Genomic DNA, 20,786 nt, shown 5'->3' with positions numbered 1-20,786 from the left:
ACCTCAATTCTGAAAATGTACTTTAAAAAAACCCTATTTTCCAACTCTCAGACAGGGTTTAGAAACCCTAAGAGTATTTTTATGCTGGCTTCCAAAGGTTAAAACAAAATACACTCATTTCACCTGTGAATACTGTCAAAGCATTATAAAGGCTTAATATTACTATCTCTTTACAAACATTAAGCAGTAACTTCTAAAGTAAAAGTATTTCCCCTATAGGTTAATGTTTCCTAAGTATCCTGATAGATCATCATTTAAACTGACCCTTCACTGAATGCCATAAAATGAAAGTTGCTAGAGTAGAATGACGGGGAAGGGAAATAGATCTGGATGGAACCGAGATCAGTGGCTCTCTGTCCCATGAATCCCAGTCCAAATCCAAACTCCTCACAACTGAGGCCACGCGGAGGGGAAGACAGGTTTTCTTTACTGTCGAGACCTCACTTTTTCAGTCACGCAAACATTTTAGAACACAAAAGATTTAATCGTATAATCATGTTTTGTGAAGGCAATCTACCCAACCATAAACAAAAAAAGTAAAGAGAAAAAGGCAAATCTACTAGAGGGCTTTTTTAATGTGACAAAGATTGCAAAATTTTGAAAATACAAGTGAGATCACATTTTCCTCTTCACTGGCAAATAACGAAGTTCAATCTATTAAATGTGAACAAATACAGAGCTGAATGTGTGTGTGTGTGTGTGTGTGTGTGTGTGTGTGTGTGTGTGTTTTTGAGACAGTCTTGCTCTGTCGCCAGGCACCAGGCTGGAGTGCAATGGTGCAATCTTGGCTCACTGCAACCTCTGCCTCCTGGGTTCAAGCAATTCTCCTGCCTCAGCCTCCCAAGTAGCTGGGACTACAGGCGCGCACCACCACGCCTGGCTCATTTTTGTACTTTTTACTAATAGAGATGGAGTTTCACCATGTTGGCGAGGATGGTCTCAATCTCCTGACCTCGTGATCCTCCTGCCTTGGCCTCCCAAAGTGCTGGGATTACAGTCGCGAGCCACCGCGGCCGGCCAGTTATTTTGAGACCGGCTCTTACTCCGTTGCCCACACTGAAATGCAGTAGCGCCATTCACTGCAGCCTCGACTTCCCAGGCCCAAGTGATCTTCTCACCTCAGCCTCCCCAACGGCTGGGACTATAGGCGGGCACCACCACATCCAGCTAATTTTTTAATTTTTGTAGAGATGGAAGTATCCCTATGTTGCCCACACTGGTAGTGAACTCCTGGCTTCAAGAAAGCCTCCTGCCTTGGCCTCCCAAAGTGCTGTGATTACAAGTGTGCGCCACTGCACCCAGCTGAACATAGTTATTTTTGATAAAATATCACACCACATCTTTTATTTATTTATTTATTTAGAGACGGAGTCTTGCTCTGTCACCAGGCTGGAGTGCAGTGGTGCAATCTCGGCTCACTGCAACCTCCGCCTCCTGGGTTCAAGCCATTCTTCTGCCTCAGCCTCCCGAGTAGCTGGGACCACAGGCACGTGCCACGACGCCCGGCTAATTTTTTGTATTTTTAGTAAAGACGGGGTTTCATCATGCTGGCCAGGATGGTCTCGATCTCTTGACCTCGTGATCCACCCACCTCGGCCTCCCAAAGTGCTGGGACTACAGGCGTGAGCCACCGCGCCCGGCACATCTTCTATTTTTAAAATCCTGTTTATAAACTGATTAATCTTTGGGTGTTTTAAGTCATATGGAACGTGGCATTCAGGCATCAGAATAGCTATAAACTTCACCACATCCTCCATTTTTCTCCAATTAACTCTGTCACCATTAATTGGTTTTGACAAAGTACGAAAAAAAAAAATGGGTTTCCTGACCTAAAATCCTTTCCACAAAGGATCAAAATTACTTTTTTCTCTGAAGTATAAAACACCAACTAAAGCTCTAGGGCATGCCCTCACGCACCGGGCACTGCAGCACCCATTATTCTGCGGTTTCCACATTGTAAACAACCATGTTTGTGTAACGAGACACGTTTCAGCGTGCTTCAAATTCAAGCCCAAAGGCAAGTGTTTCTATAATCAAAATGTAAAGCTTTTAAAATACATTTTAAGAAAAAAAAAAATTGTTTTTAAGAGTCTCACTCTGCTGCCCAGGCTGGAGTGCAGTGGCGAGATCTCGGCTCACTGCATCCTCCACCTCCCAGGTTCAAGCGATTCTCCTGCCTCAACCTCCCAAGTAGCTGGGATTACAGGTGCCTGCCATCTCGCCCGGCTAATGTTTGTATTTTTAGTAGAAAGGTGGTTCACCATACTGGCCAGGCTGGTCTCCCAACTCCTGACCTCAGGTGATCTGCCTGCCTGGGCCTTCCAAAGTGCTGGGATTACAGGCATAAACCACCATGCCTGGCCCCTTTTAAGATATTTTCATATGAAAAAAAATGCTGATTACTAATTTACAATAGTTACGCTACCCACACTAACAAAAGCACTGTCAAAACAAGAAGAAAAAAAGTCTAAAAAACAAACAGAAGCACTCCGCCAATACCTCCAAGTCAGCAATGCCATCCCCAGCCCGACATTTGTATTTAAAACCCCAGCTTCCTTTTTGCAACATATTAACGAATATGCCTACAACGAATCCAGGCTTCAGAGCTAAAGCTGTTTATCACCGCATTCTAGCCAGTGAATCAATAAATAAGACTATGTAACAGTAGTTTCTGATCCTCTTATTTTCAACATAATCAGATTGGTATTATGTTACCATACAATCGACAGCTATTCAAAGTTAAAAAAACAATCAAAGCCAGGTACTCTATCTCCTTCAAAACTCATTAATCACCCTACACGTTTCAAATAAATGGATTCATTCACCCATGGACACAATTTATAGCTCCTCTAAAACTCTTTACCTAAACAATTGAATATTCATTAAATGACGATTTGGCAACAACAACAGAAAGATGTGCCAGTGTGAACCTACTCAATCATGTCAATTCTACGAGTGCTGCAGGGACAGTAAGAAAACCACAAGAATTGAACAACAAACAGCAAAACTCGGTGGCTTTGTCTTCAAAATCTCCCCAGAATCAACCAGCTCTCATCTCCCCTGCCACCAACCTGCTGTAAAGCACCCTTCTCTGTACCCTAGGTAATCCCGAGAGGCTCCCAAGCTAGTTTTCTGTCAAAGATATTCACTGCTCCAAGTCTTCTCTCTTTTATTCCCCTTTTCTCAGCATAGTCACATTTCCTAGAAGTGAAGGACACAAAGTATCACTCCTATTTTCCTAACACTCCTCAGGATTTGCTACGAAAATTATTCACTACTAAATTCTTAGCACCACGGCTGGGCACGGTGGCTCACGCTTGTCATCCCAGCACTTTGGGAGGCTGAGGTGGGCGGATCACCTGAGGTCAGGAGCTCGAGACCAGCCTGGTCAACATGGTGAAACCCCGCCTCTACTAAAAATACAAAATCATCTGGGTATGGTGGTGTGTGCCTGTAATCCCAGCTACTTGGGAGGCTGAGGTAGGAGAATCACTTGAACCCAGGAGGCAGAGGTTGCAGTGAGCCGAGATGTGCCACTGCACTCCGGCCTGGGCAACAGAGCAAGACTCTGTCTCCAAAAAAAAATTCTTAGCACCTGGTACATACAATGTGCTCAGTATTTGTGGAGGGATTAAATGAACCTATGAATAGTATAGTCCCTAATTATATGCAGCAGCCAGGTATCTGCCAGTATCTCAAACACCAATTCCACAAAAGAGGGATGGTAGGGAATTCAACTGTCCCTCATAACCCCTACTAAAATATTGAAACCCTAAAAAAAATTATTCAAATCGTAATACATAATTCCTCTGAGATGCCTATTTTTACATATATAATTGGGTATTAAGTGTCTGATTTGCAGCTATAAAAATAGAAGACACCAAGTTTTCCAACACCAACCTCCTCAGTTGCAGCGATTCTGGAAAACCTACAGTTAGTTGCCAGCTGCAGTACGCGCGTCACGTGTGCTCACGTGAGTCAATTACATTTGAAATTATTTACATACCCCTTTCAGAATATGAGAAAGAAAAAGAAGTCAAAGAGTTTGAATTAGGAAGACGTAAAATTCATCACAAAATGAATTGACTTAAAATCAATGTCAGGGAGGAAAAAAAACTCAGGTTAAGTAATGAACAGAGAGTTAGGGCCACAGTAGAAGGAGCAGAGGTAAGTGACTCAGGTTTGGGAAACTAGGCCCTAAGAGAGAACTACGCACGAAAGAAACCTCTTTGACACCGTTCTTAGCACTCCGTGACTGCCAGACCTGAAACAATCTCTGCACACGTGAAGAGATAACATACCAGGCAGAAATTTCCCCTTAACCCAGAAATGCTGTCATGGTGTTTACGAAAACAGAGGCTTGCGATCCTATTATCCCAAGGCCAATTTCCCCAAACCTAAGTCACGTTGTTTTAGATGTTTACCACTGACTGTAAGTACACATAAAATGGCAAAATGGAAGCACAGAGCTCAGAGCACACCAGCGGTGGGGAAGTAATGGCCCTGCATCCATGAATACGTCCGCATCAGAGTCAAATTAGCCTCTTCAGAACTCCACATAATTGCAAATGAAGACACCGAGGTGAAAACACCGTGGAAAATCGGACAGGCTTATTTGATGAGAAAGTTCTTTTTTTTTCCTCTTCTATCAATGATTTGGGAAATGTGAAAAGAGGTGAAATGAGGAAATTAAGTCGTCTCCAGGCAAGCAGGAATATCTCCGTGTCTTTCCGTCCATCTTCTTACCAAGCACAAGTATTTTCCTAAACAACACTAAGATTATTCTCCAGATACGCTTCTGCTTTTAAAGCTGCCTTGTTCTCAAGGCAGGATTTTTTTTTTTCACTGAACATTTTATATTTGAGATCTTTCCTCAGATTAAGAAAACATTATCAGGATTTCAATGGCTATATACTTTTCTGTTATGAAGATATTCCAAAATTTGATTTTCTAACTATGGACATTTAAAGAGCTCCTACCATATGGAAGTACTCTTTCCAGAAATCACACATTATTATTATTATTATTATTATTTTTGAGACAGAGTCTCATACAGTTGCCGGGCTGGAGTGCAGTGGTGCGATCTCGGCTCACTGCAACCTCCACCTCCCAGATTCAAGTTGTTCTCCTGCCTCAGCCTCCTGAGTAGCTGGGATTACAGGTGCCCACTTCCACGCCTGAATAATTTTTTCTGTTTTTAGTAGAGAAGGGATTTCACTATGTTGGCCAAGCTGGTCTCAAACGCCTGACCTCAGGTGATCTGCCTGCCTCAGCCTCCCAAAGTGCTGGGATTAACAGGCGTGAGCAACCACACCCGGCCACGATATACATTATTAACCAGAAGTGTGCACGTAATTTCTTACTTGACCCTCCTTGTTCATATTGAGACAATTTTTATCTGCCTTAAAAAATTAGGAATTTGATGGTTGATATAATTTCTATAGAATATATGTATCTTTTACATATACATACATAAAATGTGTATGTGTGTACGCACATAAAAACACAGAAAATGCTACCTTTTAAAAGAATTACTATACTTAGACCGGTATTTTACTGGTCTTCTGAAAAGAAAGAAGTCTACACAGCAAAATGCTGCTACTTAATCATAAATGTGAATGTTCAATCAGGCTTATGGCACAATATCTTAGTTGAAAAGAAATGAGATTTATTACTCCATCCAAAACAGTTCAAGTTCAAAAGACTGTCATATGCTTCAGGTTCATTAGCCATGTATTTCTTGATGTCTGTTCACCTCTCTTTAAAGGTCTTATACTATAAAAGCAAATATTTACATTCTAAACCATTTTAATATAGCCTCTATCTGCGTCAAGATCTGACAGATCAATATGGTTATTAGTCCTACCTAAAAGTTTTATTTTTATAATTTGAATAACCTCCTATTAATATCTCCATAGAAAGGACACAGGTGAATATTTATAATATTGGTATGTTCTTCCATTTTTTCCTGTGAATGAGATTTCTAACAAAAAAGAAATTAAATTTCAACTACTTAATGCTAGACTATAAACAATTCAAAATGTTTTAGATTAGAAAAATTAAATGAATGAAAAAAGAAATCTGTATATTAACATGTGAAGCATGAAAAGATTTATTTTATTAGGTGGAAGCTACTAATCAACATATTTTAGAAGCAATGAAGACACAGACAGGTTGAGTAGTTTGAAGCAGTCCAACACTATAAATAACCAAGTGACATCGGTAGGCAACAGGTTATTAAGAGAAAGAGACAGACAGCAGACCAAGAAAGGTTACGTAGCAGCTAGAAAAAAGCTAATGAAGTACCAAGATGTGTGGTTACGGGAGGGGAAGCCTATGGAATATGCGGTATTTTTAAATCTGCATTATAAATGCATGCTGAAAGCATCTGTGCATTTTTGCAAAAATCAAGATATAGACATGAAATTCTTTCTCGAAGTAGACATAATAAGCTGACATATATCCCTCAGTACTGGGACCTGGGAGCAGAGTGAGGGTGAGGAAAACTTTCCATTGTGAGCAAATTTACTCTACTGTTTTGACATTTTCCCGTAAGAAAGAAGGACTTTGAAGGGAAAAAACTTACAGAAGTATTGGGAGACATTAATTTTTATTTATTTTTAATTTTTTTTTAGATGAAGTTTTGCACTTGTCGCCCAGGCTGGAGTGCAATGGCATGTCTCAGCTCACCGCCACCTCCGCCTCCAGGGTTCAAGCGATTCTCCTGCCTCTGCCTCCAGAGTAGCTGGGACTACAGGCATGCACTACCGCACTCGGCTAATTCTGTATTTTTAGTAGAGATGGGGTTTCACCATGTTTGTCAGGCTGGTTTTGAACTCCTGACCTCAGGTAATCCACCCACCTCGGCCTCCCAAAGTGCTGGGATTACAGGTGTGAGCCACCGTGCCCGGCCGTGAGACATTAATTTGAAAGGAAAAACACAATACTCAATTATTATTATTATTATTTTTTGAGATGGAGTCTTGCTCTTGTCGCCCAGGCTGGAGTGCAATGGTACGATCTCAGCTCACCGCAACCTCCGCCTCCTGGGTTCAAGCAATTCTCCTGCCTCAGCTTCCCAAGTAGCTGAGATCACAGGGACCCGCCACCATGCCTGGCTAATTTTTGTAACTTTTTTAGCAGAGACGAGGTTTTACCATGTTGGCCAACCTGGTCTCAAACTCCTGACCTCGGGAGCCACCCGCCTCGGCCTCCCAAAGTGCTGGGATTACAGGCGTGAGCCACCACACCCAGCCTTAATAATTATTATTATGAAGTGATCGGTAATAATTCTATTAGCTGAATTTTTAAGTAATTCAGGATAAACTGGCTCAGCTGAGTTCATGCTTATCTTTGGAGAAAAAAAAAAACTAGGTTTGAAGCAATTTTAGCTATAGAGAGTACTGCAGAATATATGTGTAGCTATTGCTTCAAAACAGTTTTGAAAGATAAATTGTGTATCAGCCTCTAAGTAGAATTTGCAAATAGCAGGGAGCTTTAAAACTTACTTACTAGCAACACTTTTTCCTCCACTTTACTTAATTAGAAATGAGGGATTCCAGCTCCAGATAAATCTTCTTCTATCACAACCCAAGATTATAGAATCTGTTTTTGTGTGTATCAAGTCTGGTCATAATTTTCTTATTTTCTTTTCAATTCCCACTGATAGCAAGGATAGCCTGGGCCACGTGGGGGCCAGTGCTAATCCTCACAGCTTCATTCTGCCATCTAAAACTCCCAAAGCACTGGGGTGCACTGCTGGGGAGTGGGCTGCTTTGGTCACACAAACACATGTATTCATCCCCCAAGTATCCTTTCAAAATGAATGAAATGCATATTCAGCAATGTGAATGTGACAAATATTTTTATGACCAGAAGGAAACTTTGGAATCAAGGCTTTTAGATAACTAACCTTCAATAGTCACCTCAACTTCAGGGTCCTCACTTGTTTCTGAAGGGACATGTTGAGTAGAATCTTGAAAAAAATAAAATTCTAAAATGACATTCATTATTAAGCATTTTTCCATATGTTCCAACATTTTACTGATTTGATACTCCAAAAGCAGCCTACTATAAAAAGTCACTGGCATTTTAATTCATTTCATATTTATGAAATTAAAAGTTGACTCTTTTCATTATCAATAGGGATAAAAGAAAACAAAAATTAGAAAAACTCTGGAAAAAATTTAGATAATAACATGTTACCTGCAGAAATTGACTCAAAAAATCCCATGGCCTTGGAGGAATGAGGATATGACAAATTCACAATAAATCTCCTGCCACAGCTACCAGATGCTCAGACAGAAACGAATGCTTTCTACTGTGGTTAGGATTTCTCCCCTCCTTTCAGAAATGTGAGCAGTGGTTTCTACTGTTCAATAAAACCACAACCCAGGCTTTGCTATGGAGACCTTCGTATCAACAGACCGAGTGTCACAAGTATATACAGGACTATATCCTCTAGATTTGAATGCAACGTATTTCAAAAATTTACAAAGTTCGTTCAGATTTGTTCCTACTCAAGACAAACGTACATCAGAATGTTAGTGCTAGAAGCTTAGCTAGAGAGTATTTTCATTAGTTCTCTTTCATTGTGCAAAGGTTGAGAGATTAATTGATTTGCCAAAGAGTATGTTTACTTGTTAGTGAAGGAATAAAGGCCAGAACCCAGACTCGATTTGACTTTGTTAACACTGGAATAGGACAGTTAAAAGGTCCTAAAAATGGAGTCTTCAGGGTGCAGTACCTGCGATGAACCCTCGGGCTGCACGTGTGCTGTTACCTAGCTTTTGTTGTTCTAAATCCCGCTTATTCAATGCTGAAAACTCTGTCTCAGAGAAAATACCCACCTCCACACAGGAAAGCATACAACATTCACCCACACAATCTATAAAAAGGGCTGACAGGAAAATGTAACCGATTGTTTAAAATGAGCATACCAGTATTTCCGCAAGAAATGTATTCCAGGGAGAAACCTTATATATCACTGAATTTGGAGAAACCAGTCTATATTCAGGGACCTTAAGATTGCCTTTCGCTCAAAGAAGGAAAAAGGTCGAACAAATGATTTTTTTAAATTAAAATAAAAATGTAAATACAATGGAACATAACCAGTTACAGAACAGACTCGTTTTCATTCTAGAAAAATAAGGTATCACGTGACCAACTGATGAGAGAAATCATTCTAAAATAAGATCCAGTTATCTTACCAGTCATTTTCCTTGGGAGAAATCTACAAAAATGTGTGTGGAACCATTCAAACCACTTACAAGCCGGAAGCCACCCTGCATGCTAACAGTTTAACTCAGGATTCTAAACGAAAAGATCTGTACCTCAGTCAGGTGTTCTGTCCTAAAACCAAAGCTGTAGAGCTAGCTGGTAAACGGACACAGTAGTTTATGGAGTAGTTACAGGTATAAAATAAAGGGAGAAAATCTCTCCTTCATACCTTTTATGTAGACCATGTTCTTACTTGACTAAAAGACTAGAAGCATTAAAAAGTACATTTGAAAATAAAATACGAATGGAGCTAGTCATTTTCATTCTGAAACACTGAAGCTATTCTTCCTTAAAACATCTTTAATATGGCACAAGAAAACCAGGACCAAAAAAAAAAAAAGTAGCATTTTGCATCATGAAGAGTGTTACTTACCACTGAGTTTTCATTCCCATAGGCTTTATTAATCAGTACGGTCAAAGAGGCATATTACATCTTAGAACTTAAAAAAAAAAAAATAACCTGTTGGCCAGGAAGGAAGACCAAAGGAATCACCTTTGATTTCCAAAGGAGGTGTTTTAAGGATACCAGAATCTATAAAATTAACATCCAACAAATACTGTAAAATACGCAATCTTTTTCTCCTAACCTTCTGCTGGTACTTCCATTTCTGTGCCTTCGTTGCCCTCTGAAGAATGATGACTTCCTAAAAAGAAAATAAACAACATATAATAAACCAATAAAAACTGGCACGGAGAGATGAAAGAGAATCTAGGTAACAATGCAAATAACACAGGACATAATACACATCTGCAAAACGACTGTCTAACTCTTTAGCAGTTCATTCAAACAATGTTTTCTAATTCAGGAAAGAACACAACGCTTCTATTTGGAAGCTAAAAAAATTATTTTAAAATACAAATACAAAGCAGACCTAAGTAGTTTTGGAGATTTAATATTAGTTACTGTAACTACATGATAACATCACTGGATACTGGAATCTGAGGAAGCACAATTGCGCTTCAAGTTCCATGCTCAGCTGTCAATGACACACACACACACACACACACACACAGATCAGAGTGAATGCTTGCCATGCTCAGACACTTAACTCTCTATAAATAAGTTCAGGGTTTGCTGTGAAACATTTCCTGCTTTCCATTTTCAGTATGGTGAAAGCCATAGAAACTCAATCCCCATAATTTCATCAAAGTTGTACTTAAAGGAAACTCGTAAGTTAAAATTTAAGATACTACCTTTAGTCTCAAAAGCATTTTAAGTCAGGTAATATAATCTGCCTGCTTCTAAAAACTGGAACATAAAGCAACGATCAGTTAGGCAGTCACAGGGTAAACAGGCTCATCCCACTAGAGCAGAAGTTTTACCCACAAATAGGGAAGAAAGACTCTAAGACATCAGAGAGCCACTCAGGATTAAGAATCCAAGCTGCCCCCTAATTTGCATCCACTGTCCTCAGAGATCTGAGCTACTAACATGGAAAAACTGGGCAAACGCTGCCTTTAAGTATAAATAAAAACATATTACCTATCGATAAGAATACATCGCTTGGGGGAAAAGGAAGCAGATGCTCATTTATTTTGTCTTATCTGTTGATAACGAAATTCAGAAACTATACTAAAAGTAAGATCTAAGTTATAAATATATTTTATCTTGTATTTTCAAGAGCAAGGCTTACAGTCTGAAAAACTGTCCTTCGGTGGCTGATATCCTTGAATTCAAAGTACCATACTGAGGTCACATCTTTTCGGTTCTCAGTAGCTAGCTTTTATTATGTCACAATTATCTGGGGATTCATTTCCACTTCATATTGTGGAAACTCACCTGAACTCAAAACTCTAAGTGAATCTGTAAACCTATACCCATGAGTCAATCCTTAATTCATTTTTAAAATATGCTTTCTCCATACACTTCCTTTCTCTTTTTTAAATCTTAATCCTTGAATTTATGGAGCAATAAATTCTTTGAGTAGGCCAGGCACGGTGGCTCAAGCCTGTAATCCCAGCACTTTGGGAGGCCGAGGCGGGTGGATCACGAGGTCGAGAGATCGAGACCATCATGGTCAACATGGTGAAACCCCGTCTCTACCAAAAATACAAAAAATTAGCTGGGTGTGGTGGCTCGTGCCTGTAATCCCAGCTACTCAGGAGGCTGAGGCAGGAGAATTGCTTGAACCCAGGAGGCGGAGGCTGCAGTGAGCCAAGATCGCGCCATTGCACTCCCGCCTGGGTAACAAGAGCGAAACTCCATCTCAAAAAAAAAAAAAAAAAAAAAAAAGTCTTTGAGTATAAAATCAAAGAATAAAGAGATGTCAGGTCAAAGGAATGAGAGTGAATCAGACAGCCCCCTGGCACCGAGCAGCCTGAAAGTGCCTAGCCCAAAAGCTAAGGAATGAGCACGAAATGACAAGGCCGGTAGTTAAAAAGCAGAATTTCAGCAAAGAATCACAGTTAAGATGGTACTTCATGTAAGCAATAATTCTGTATGGCTTTTAAAATCTGAAATAAACAATCACATTTACATTATATGCTAAACCTAAAGAAAAGACATCTTACGTGCTCAAAGCCAGAATAGATAGAAATAACATCCACTACTAATAGTCTATGAATATCAAGTTTGGGAACACTACAAAAAATTCCAAAAGAGGTAATCAATTCGAAACTTACAGATTAACAAGCGCTATTTCAGAATCGTTCTAAATACTATCAAGTATCAACATGACCTTATCAATATTCGCATTACTATACTATTGTATAATAGTAACCTGACCTCTGACCATTCTGAGATAAGGTATAAATGTGTACTTTACCTTCATTAGGAAAGTGTGTCATGTACCCATTTCGAGATTCATTACTAGATTCACAAAAGGGAAAATTGATTTTGAAAAATTGTTGCTTGTGAAGTTCATTTATATGTTAAAAAAAGGCCAATACATTTTTTTCCTTTTCCATTTAGAAAAGTAATACTATACTTAATAAATATTAAAACACAGTCTGTGCAAAATAAGGCAACATTCAATATGAACAGTATGTGGGAAAATGGAAGTGAAAAGAGTCTACCTTGCAAAGGCTTCGATACAGGGTGTTTTTCATCAACATCATCGGTTTCAGAAGGGCCTGCTTTGGGATACAAAGATAATACTTCAAAAGTAATCCCCCCCCAAAAATGTGGGGTGACTTTAGTGAACGAATTTTGGTGAGATACATGGGATGGCCTTTTTATAAATAAAAAAGAAAAAATTTAAAAAAAAAAGACTGACAAAATGAGCAATGTCAATTTATGGTCTTAGTGAATGGAAAAATATAATCAGGTAAATTCATATAGAAACAGTCAAAAGAAATTTTGAAGATGACTGGACATATGGATTGAATGGCAATGGTATGTCTAAAATGGAAGATGTGGGTTTTTTAAAACAGTACAATGTTCATAACAGCAAACTATAATTTTTACTTCATAGAGATTACAAATGCAGGTTTATCTTACAGGTGTATCTGTTTCTTCTTTGGCAAATATTTGCTTACTCTTTTGTCATACTGAAGAAAAACGCAGAACCAAATGTTATATACCTTCCTTAGACTCTCTAAAATAATGTAAACTATATCCTTGAATCTCAAACTAAAAGCTATTAATTCATTCTCCCTTTCCCCAGCACCATGGCACTTTTTCTAATAGGGTTCTTTCCAAAATACAGAAAGTACTCTGACTTAAATTCAACTTCACAAACTGCTATATTTTGACAACACATTTTCATGTTATCATGAAACTTTTTCATGATTAAAGTCATAATCGTTTTTAAATAGAAAACAAAGCATTGTGTTTTCAATGGCTATTTAACATATAACACATTTTGGTATTAATATGACCACTGATCAGTTAACTATCTCTGGAGAGAACTGGGAAAACATCCTAAGTCATTTGAAAGGCTTCATTCACTACAACATAAGAAATTTCACAAAGACGCACCAAACTACACATTACAGGCAAAGGACATATCAGAGGAAAAAAAAAAAAAAACCCAACTGCATGAGAAATAAGGAAATAGTTTCTATTTGGAATCTCAAAGAAGAGCAGGTCTTTGAAGGAAGACTCCTAAATTCAAATGCTAGATCCATTGCTTCCTAGTCTTCTGACTCTGCATAAAACATACAGAATTCATGTCAAGGAAGACGTGCTGTTTACAGGATTTAAAAATGCAATGTTAGTTAAGGCTACTAATTGACTTCTAAGTACTGCTTTAGCTGCTCTTCACAAGTTTAACTATGTGGCATTCTCAGTATTCTAGTCTCAATATTTTTAATGAGACGCTCATTAAGTCAATTACAAGCATGCTTCCTAGGATTCCCATTATATACATTTTCTATTAATAATTTAATTTCAGTATGTTTGGAGAATTTATTAAGACAACCTGTGAGCAAGTATACAGTCAATTTTTGTAAATAATTCATGCTCTGTAAATAAACTTATTTCCTGGGTATACAGTTTTCTAGAGTTAAATGTTAACTGTAGTTAAAATATTCTATTTAACATATAAATATTATAAAAGTATTCATCAGCTAGACATATCATTGGTTAAAATCTCCCACATGACTGTACGTATCTATAGACTTATACATTCATCAGAATTTGTACATACTTTTACTTTTGAGGACACATTGTTAGGCACATACAAACTAATGGTTGTTATATCAACTTAGTGACTGATTCCTTTAACTATGACAGTCTTATTCTACCCCTGCTACTACTGTTTTGGCCTCCAATATTGCTAAACTACATTTTTTCAGTTGGTGTTTACTCAATATACCTTCATGTATCACTATACTTCCAAATTATTATTATTTTTTTTTTTTTGAGACGGAGTTTCGCTCTTGTTACCCAGGCTGGAGTGCAATGGCACAATCTTGGCTCACCGCAACCTCTGCCTCCTGGGTTCAAGCAATTCTCCTGCCTCAGCCTCCTGAGTAGCTGGGATTACAGGCACGCGCCACCATGCCCAGCTAATGTTTTGTATTTTTAGTAGAGACGGGGTTTCACCATGTTGACCAGGATGGTCTCGATCTCTCGACCTCGTGATCCACCCGCCTTGGCCTCCCAAAGTGCTGGGATTACAGGCTTGAGCCACCGCGCCCGGCCCTCAAATTATTTTAATGTCACATAATTGAATTTTATTCACCCTAAAACAGGTAGCATATTTAACCTTGACCTTTCAAATGCTAGAGGTGCCTACCACTCATTGAGAAAACCAACACATTCCCGACACTCACAATTGAATACCACTATTTTACACGAGCGAGGAGCACAGAGAAATATAAAAGATTTTTAGAAGAAACATAAACATCCTTTTAAGGAAGAATAAAAAATGAACTGTATTATAATCACACAGTGTAACTACCATTTTTTATTTTTTTGACACAAGCCTCGCTCTTGCCCCCACACTGGAGTGCAGTGGTAGTGATCTCAGCTTATTGCTACCTTCGCCTCCCAGGGTCAAGCGATTCTCCTGCCTCAGCCTCGTGAGTAGCTGAGATTACAGGCACCCGCCACCACGCCCGGCTAATTTTTGTATTTTTAGTAGAGATGGGGTTTCAACATGTTGGCCAGGCTGGTCTCAAACTCCTGACCTCAGGTGATCCACCTGCCTTGGCCTCAAAGTGCTGGGATGACAGGCGTGAGCGACTGCACCCGGCTCATGATGATATTATTAATGAACTATATTATAATCACACAGTGTAACTACCATGATGATATTAGTAAATCTACTTGTGACAAAATAGGTATCTCTTGAAAACCTAAATCGAGTGACAAAGTCAAAAACATATACAGTGTTACCACTGTGTAGACTTAGCTCAGGAAACAGCATATATACAACTATGTGCATGGGCATCACACACACACACACACACACACACACACACACACACACACACACTCAGTCCTGGGAGAATATTTATGTCGTAAAACACACCACCACCATCAGGAAGGAGAATTCTCAATCTTATTTTTTGTCTAAGTCAATAAATTTTTATTCAAGGAACTCCATGTCGTGTTTTCTCCCACCGTCCATCAAGGTCACTTCAGATCCTCTAAGAGCTGGAGTAAAAAGATTTCTCTTCAAGTTATTAAAAATGAAACTGATGCTTATTTTAATCCAGTTGTCCTATCAGCTCATAATTCTTTTATTTTTGCTTCTGTCATCTCCTTTTAATATGGATATACTGATAAAGACTTCAAAATTCACCAGGAATCTTTGGGATCTAATTTCTTCAGCCAATTTACTTTAGGGTCCTTCATACTGTAGCGGTAGATGGCCTGGTTCTCAATTTGACACCCTCTCTTAACATGAATGAGTTCAAGTCATATTCCTAAGTGATCACACTCAAGAACAGTACAGATGTGTGGAATATGCCGATACCTTTAACTCCAGACATCGTGTTCTCAAGCCTTTATGGCTATCATACTGCCATCAATTAACTGTCTCAGGTATCATAATATCCCTTTTAATATGTATCAAAACTCATACTGAACAATGAGTTCTGGGTTGCAAAAGAGGATTTATTTTTTGCACCTATCCGTAAGTCTCTGTCTACAAGTTAAACAAAAACATACATAAGTGCAGTGAGAATTCTCAATTTTTTTATTTTTATTTTTTGAGATGAAGTTTCGCTCTTGTTACCCAGGCTGGAGTGCAATGGCGCGATCTCGGCTCACCGCAACCTCCGCCTCCTGGGTTCAGGCAATTCTCCTGCCTCAGCCTCCCGAGTAGCTGGGATTACAGGCACGCGCCACCACGCCCAGCTAATTTTTTGTATTTTTAGCAGAGACGGGGTTTCACCATGTTGACCAGGATGGTCTCGATCTCCTGACCTCGTGATCCACCTGCCTCAGCCTCCCAAAGTGCTGGGATTACAGGCGTAAGCCACCGCACCCGGCCCCAAGAATTCTCAATTTTAAAGATCACGATTAACTTATGAACAACAGAAAGAGAAGTGGGAATTTGGGAGAGCCCAAAGAAGGGCTTCAGTGGGATAGTTACGTGTTATTTCTTGGAGGGAGGAGAGAAGAGATGAATACTAAGGTTCACTAAACCTGGGCAGACTGATACTATGCTTTTAGGTTTTAAATACTTCATTTTAAAAAAGCATGTTAGCACCTGTAATCCCAGCACTTTGGGAGGCCGAGGAGGGTGGATCACCTGAGGTCAGGAGCTGGAGACCAGCCTGGCCAACAGGGTGAAATCCTGTCTCTACTAAAAATACAAAAACTAGCCGGGTGTGTCATCACACACCTATAATCCTAGCTACTCGGGAGGCTGAGGCAAGAGAATCACTGGAACCTGAGAGGTGGAGACTGCAGTGATCCAAGGTCATGCCACTGCACTTCAGCCTGGGCAACAGAGTGAGACTCTGTCTCAAAAAAAAAAAAAAAGAGAGAGAGAGAGAGAGAGAGAGAGAGGGTAATGAAGGCGATGTCCACACAAAAGCTTGTACACAAATGTTCATAGTACCTGTATTTGTAATGGGCCCAAACTGGAAGAACCCAAAGGACTATCAACAGACAAGCAATGAACAGTTTAACCCAGGCATACAATACAATACAAATCAACAATCAGATGAAATCTACAACGACATGCAACGCTGTGGATGAACTTCAAAACAATCATGTGAGGCCGGGTGCAGTGGCTCATGCCTGTAATCCCAGCACTTTGGGAGGCCGAGGCGGGTGGATCATGAGGTCAAGAGATCGAGACCATTCTGGTCAACATGATGAAACCCCGTCTCTACTGAAAATACAAAAATTAGGTGGGCACGGTGGCACACGCCTGTAATCCCAGCTACTCGGGAGGCTGAGGCAGGAGAATTGCTTGAACCCAGGAGGCGGAGGTTGCAGTGAGCCAAGATCGCGCCATTGCACTCCAGCCTGGGTAACAAGAGCAAAACTCCATCTCAAAAAACAAACAAAAAAACAATCATATGAAATCAAAGAAGTCACACTGCTCCCTGCCCCATGAAAATAATCTGCATTTTATGATTTCATTTATAAGACTTTACAGAAAATGCAGACTGCCCTAAAATAGAAAACGGATCCATGTTGCCTGAATACTGGACAGGGCAGGGAAGGACAAGGGGACATACCAAACTTTTAGGGATGTGGATATTTCATTAACTTGGTTGCAATGAAGATGGTGCATTAGTTATGTACATGGTAAAGCTAACCAGATTTTATACTTTAAGTGTTTCATGTATTATAATCATGCCGTGATTTAAAAAATTAAGGCGACTATATCTGCATTTGCCTAATAGGTTTGTTTTGCAACACTAGAACCTGGAATTGAATGCTAAGTTGTGCCACAACTTTCGATATTCCTTTTAAGAACATGAATGGCTATTTTACATATCCCCTCTGGATCGTCTGAGTTGATCTGAGAGCCCCATTGTTTTTCTTTTTTTTGAGATGGCGTTTCACTCTTGCTACCCAGGCTGGAGTGCAATGGCGAGATCTCGGTTCACCGCAACCTCCGACTCCAGGGTTCAGGCGATTCTCCTGCCTCAGCCTCCCAAGTGGCTGGGATTACAGGCATTCACCACCACGCCCGGCTAATTTTGTATTTTTTTAGAGATGGAGTTTCTCCATGTTGGTCAGGCTGGTCTTGAACTCCTGACCTCAGGTGATTCGCCCACCTCAGCCCTGCAAAGTCCTGGGATTACAGGTGTGAGCCACCACACTCAGCCTTATGGCCGCATTTTAAAAATGTTTTATCCCAGTGATTGAATTACAAATAGATATGTCAATCAAGAACTGATCAGTAAAATGCTATTTAAGAAATTAAAGCAATTGATAGGCAAATTTTAATTTTAACCACGAATAATTTTTAGAAAGAAAAATTGCATTAACTCAAATTACCTTGAATGTTATATTGATAATAATCAGGATCTTCTGATTCTTCCTTTACCGTCACAGCTGCCATTTCCAGGGAAATGCCTATAAAAGCAAATGCAATGACATGATTGCATGTCAGAGCTTTCAGCTAGATAGTACAGGAAAATTCTCTCTGCCCTCCCCATAAACACAGCAATGCATATTTATTTTAAATAAAGACTAAGTTTTTGAAAATGCAAAAGTCTGCTAGGTAGCTGAAGGTAAAGATCACCCATAATCCTAGCCAACCCAAAGTTTTAACCGTTTATTAATATTCTGCAATTATTTGCTGTTCATTTTTCTCCAGCAAATTCTTATCTGTAGAATTGAAGAAAATTTAGTCAACACTCCCTTTTCACTTAATATTAAAAATACTTTTACAAACCACTGAAAAACACTTATAAACATCAGTTTTAATAACTTGATATTCCAGAGTAGAGACAGCATAATGCTTAACAATTTCAATAACGAGACACATTTTTTTTTCTCCTAATAAATCCCTTTTATTTATACAAGGGTACAAAGCACACCTCTCTGCATCAAGTTTTGCCCACAGTTAGGACAGAAGACTAGAAGCAGATCTTTGTGGACAGATACAATAAAGTACACATTGTGTAATTTCACTCATATGAAGGTCAAAATAGGCAAAAGCCATTGATGTTATTAAAAAGTTGACTTTGAGCCGGGCGCGGTGGCTCAAGCCTGTAATCCCAGCATTTTGGGAGGCCGAGGCGGGTGGATCACGAGGTCAAGAGATCGAGACCATCCTGGTCAACATTGTGAAACCCCGTCTCTACTAAAGGTGCAAAAAATTAGCTGGGCATGGTGGCGCGTGCCTGTAATCCCAGCTACTCCGGAGGCTGAGGCAGGAGAATCGCCTGAACCTGAACCCAGGAGGCGGAGGTTGCGGTGAGCGGAGATTGCGCCATTGCACTCTAGCCTGGGTAACAAGAGCGAACCTCCGTCTCAAAAAAAAAAAAAAAAAAAATGTTGACTTTGAGAGGGGGTCATGAGGGAGGGGCAGGAGGGCCCTTTCCAGAGTCTTGTTAATGGTCTATATCTTGATGTGGGTATTTTGTTAGGAAGGGTCTGTAATTTTTTTTTTTTTTTTTTTTTTTTGAGACAGAGTCTTGCTCTGTCTCCCAGGCTAGAGTGCAATGGCATGAACTCGGCTCACTGCAACCTTCGCCTCCCAGGTTCATGCAATTCTCCCGCCTCAGCCTCCCAAGTAGCTAGATTACAAGCACCCACCATCATGCCCAGCTAACTTTTGTATTTTTGGTAGAGTTGGGGTTTCACCATGTTGGCCAGGCTGGTCTTGAACTCCTGACCTCAGATGATCCACCAGCCTTGGCTTCCCAAGGTGCTGGGATTACAGGTGTGAGCCACTACACCCGGTCTGTAATTTTTAGTTACTGAGCTATGTACTTACATTTTGCATACTTTATGTGACATTTCAACAGAAAGCTTTAAGAAAGAAAAAAAAAGATTCATATACTCTTCAAAAACAACCCTTCCTGGGTCACCCAGCAGGCTTTGACAACAGGGGCTTAAGGAATGACTTGCCAGGTTCAGCAAGAGAGAGTTCTGGTTTCCCATCCCCCTGGGAGTTCAGCTGCCAGTCCATCCTAGCCACAAGCCAAAGCTGAACAGGTTGAAAACTTAACAACACTTCTTGGAACTGAAAAAGAGGTGGGGATGCAGGGCAAGCTACTGCCCCCATGACTACAGTGCCCGGGAGTCACTCCTCATGCCAGGAGTGGTGGCACGCACCTGTAGTCCCAACTACTCCTGAGGCTGAGGCACAAAAATCACCTAAAACCAGGAGGTAGAGATTGCAATGAGCTGAGATGGTGCCACTACACTCCAGCCTGGGCAACACAGCGAGGCTCTGTCTCAAAAAAAAAAAAAAAAAAAAAAAGGGAGAGAGAAAGAAAATTACAGCCAACAAAGAAGGCAGATCCACTGAGGATTCAGGATTCAGACCCTTCAGGAATAAAAATTTGGGTCACTACAATTGGTTAAAGAACCTTACATATATTGGCTGGGCACAGTGGCTAATGTCTGTAATTCCAGCACTTTGTGAGGCTGAAGCGGATGGATCACCTGAGGTCAGGAGTTCAAGACCAGCCTGACCAACATGGTGAAACCCCATCTCTATAAAAAAAAATTTTTAATTAAAATAAAAAATAAAATGAAGGCCGGGCGCGGTGGCTCAAGCCTGTAATCCCAGCACTTTGGGAGGCCGAGGCGGGTGGATCACGAGATCGAGAGATCGAGACCATCCTGGTCAACTTGGTGAAACCCCGTCTCTACTAAAAAATACAAAAAATTAGCTGGGCGTGGTGGCGCGTGCCTGTAATCCTAGCTACTCAGGAGGCTGAGGCAGGAGAATTGCCTGAACCCGGGAGGCGGAGGTTGCGGTGAGCCGAGATCGCGCCATTGCACTCCAGCCTGGGTAACAAGAGCGAAACTCCGTCTCAAAAATAAATAAATAAATAAATAAATAAAATGAAATAAATAAAAATAACAAGGTAAATCCAAAGAAAGTCTGGTAAGCTGCAGAAACGTAGACTGAGGCAACTATGCCTATTCTCTTCCTTGTCTGTTACAAATGTGTTTGTGTAAAGATTAAGTG

The 20,786-nt window shown here is 40.1% G+C and overlaps 1 protein-coding gene and 1 non-coding gene across 9 annotated transcripts in view; both read right to left on the bottom strand.

Annotated features, from left to right (window-relative positions):
- The window catches only part of GTF2I (general transcription factor IIi), a 108,393-nt gene that overhangs the window by 40,857 nt on the left and 46,750 nt on the right, over positions 1–20,786 (bottom strand). For 2 of the 8 annotated variants that reach the window (XM_074390267.1, XM_039460697.2), the window contains 4 exons: positions 18,134–18,211; positions 12,295–12,354; positions 9,867–9,923; positions 7,913–7,975 (listed from right to left, as the gene is read on the bottom strand). In XM_074390267.1, the coding sequence (XP_074246368.1) occupies positions 7,913–7,975; positions 9,867–9,923; positions 12,295–12,354; positions 18,134–18,211 (258 nt within the window). Of the gene's footprint in view, positions 1–7,912; positions 7,976–9,861; positions 9,924–12,294; positions 12,355–18,133; positions 18,212–20,786 lie in introns of those variants that run through there. The other 6 variants (XM_074390268.1, XM_039460700.2, XM_074390269.1 and 3 more) reach the window with 6 other exon arrangements.
- LOC120360440 (small nucleolar RNA SNORA40) lies at positions 15,720–15,847 on the bottom strand. The gene has a single exon (XR_005576938.1). It is a non-coding gene; the product is annotated as a small nucleolar RNA SNORA40 (small nucleolar RNA).

The sequence above is a fragment of the Saimiri boliviensis genome, chromosome 20, assembly GCF_048565385.1.
Source record: "Saimiri boliviensis isolate mSaiBol1 chromosome 20, mSaiBol1.pri, whole genome shotgun sequence".
Lineage (NCBI taxonomy): Eukaryota > Metazoa > Chordata > Mammalia > Primates > Cebidae > Saimiri > Saimiri boliviensis.
This window is presented reverse-complemented; position numbering and strand designations above follow the sequence as displayed.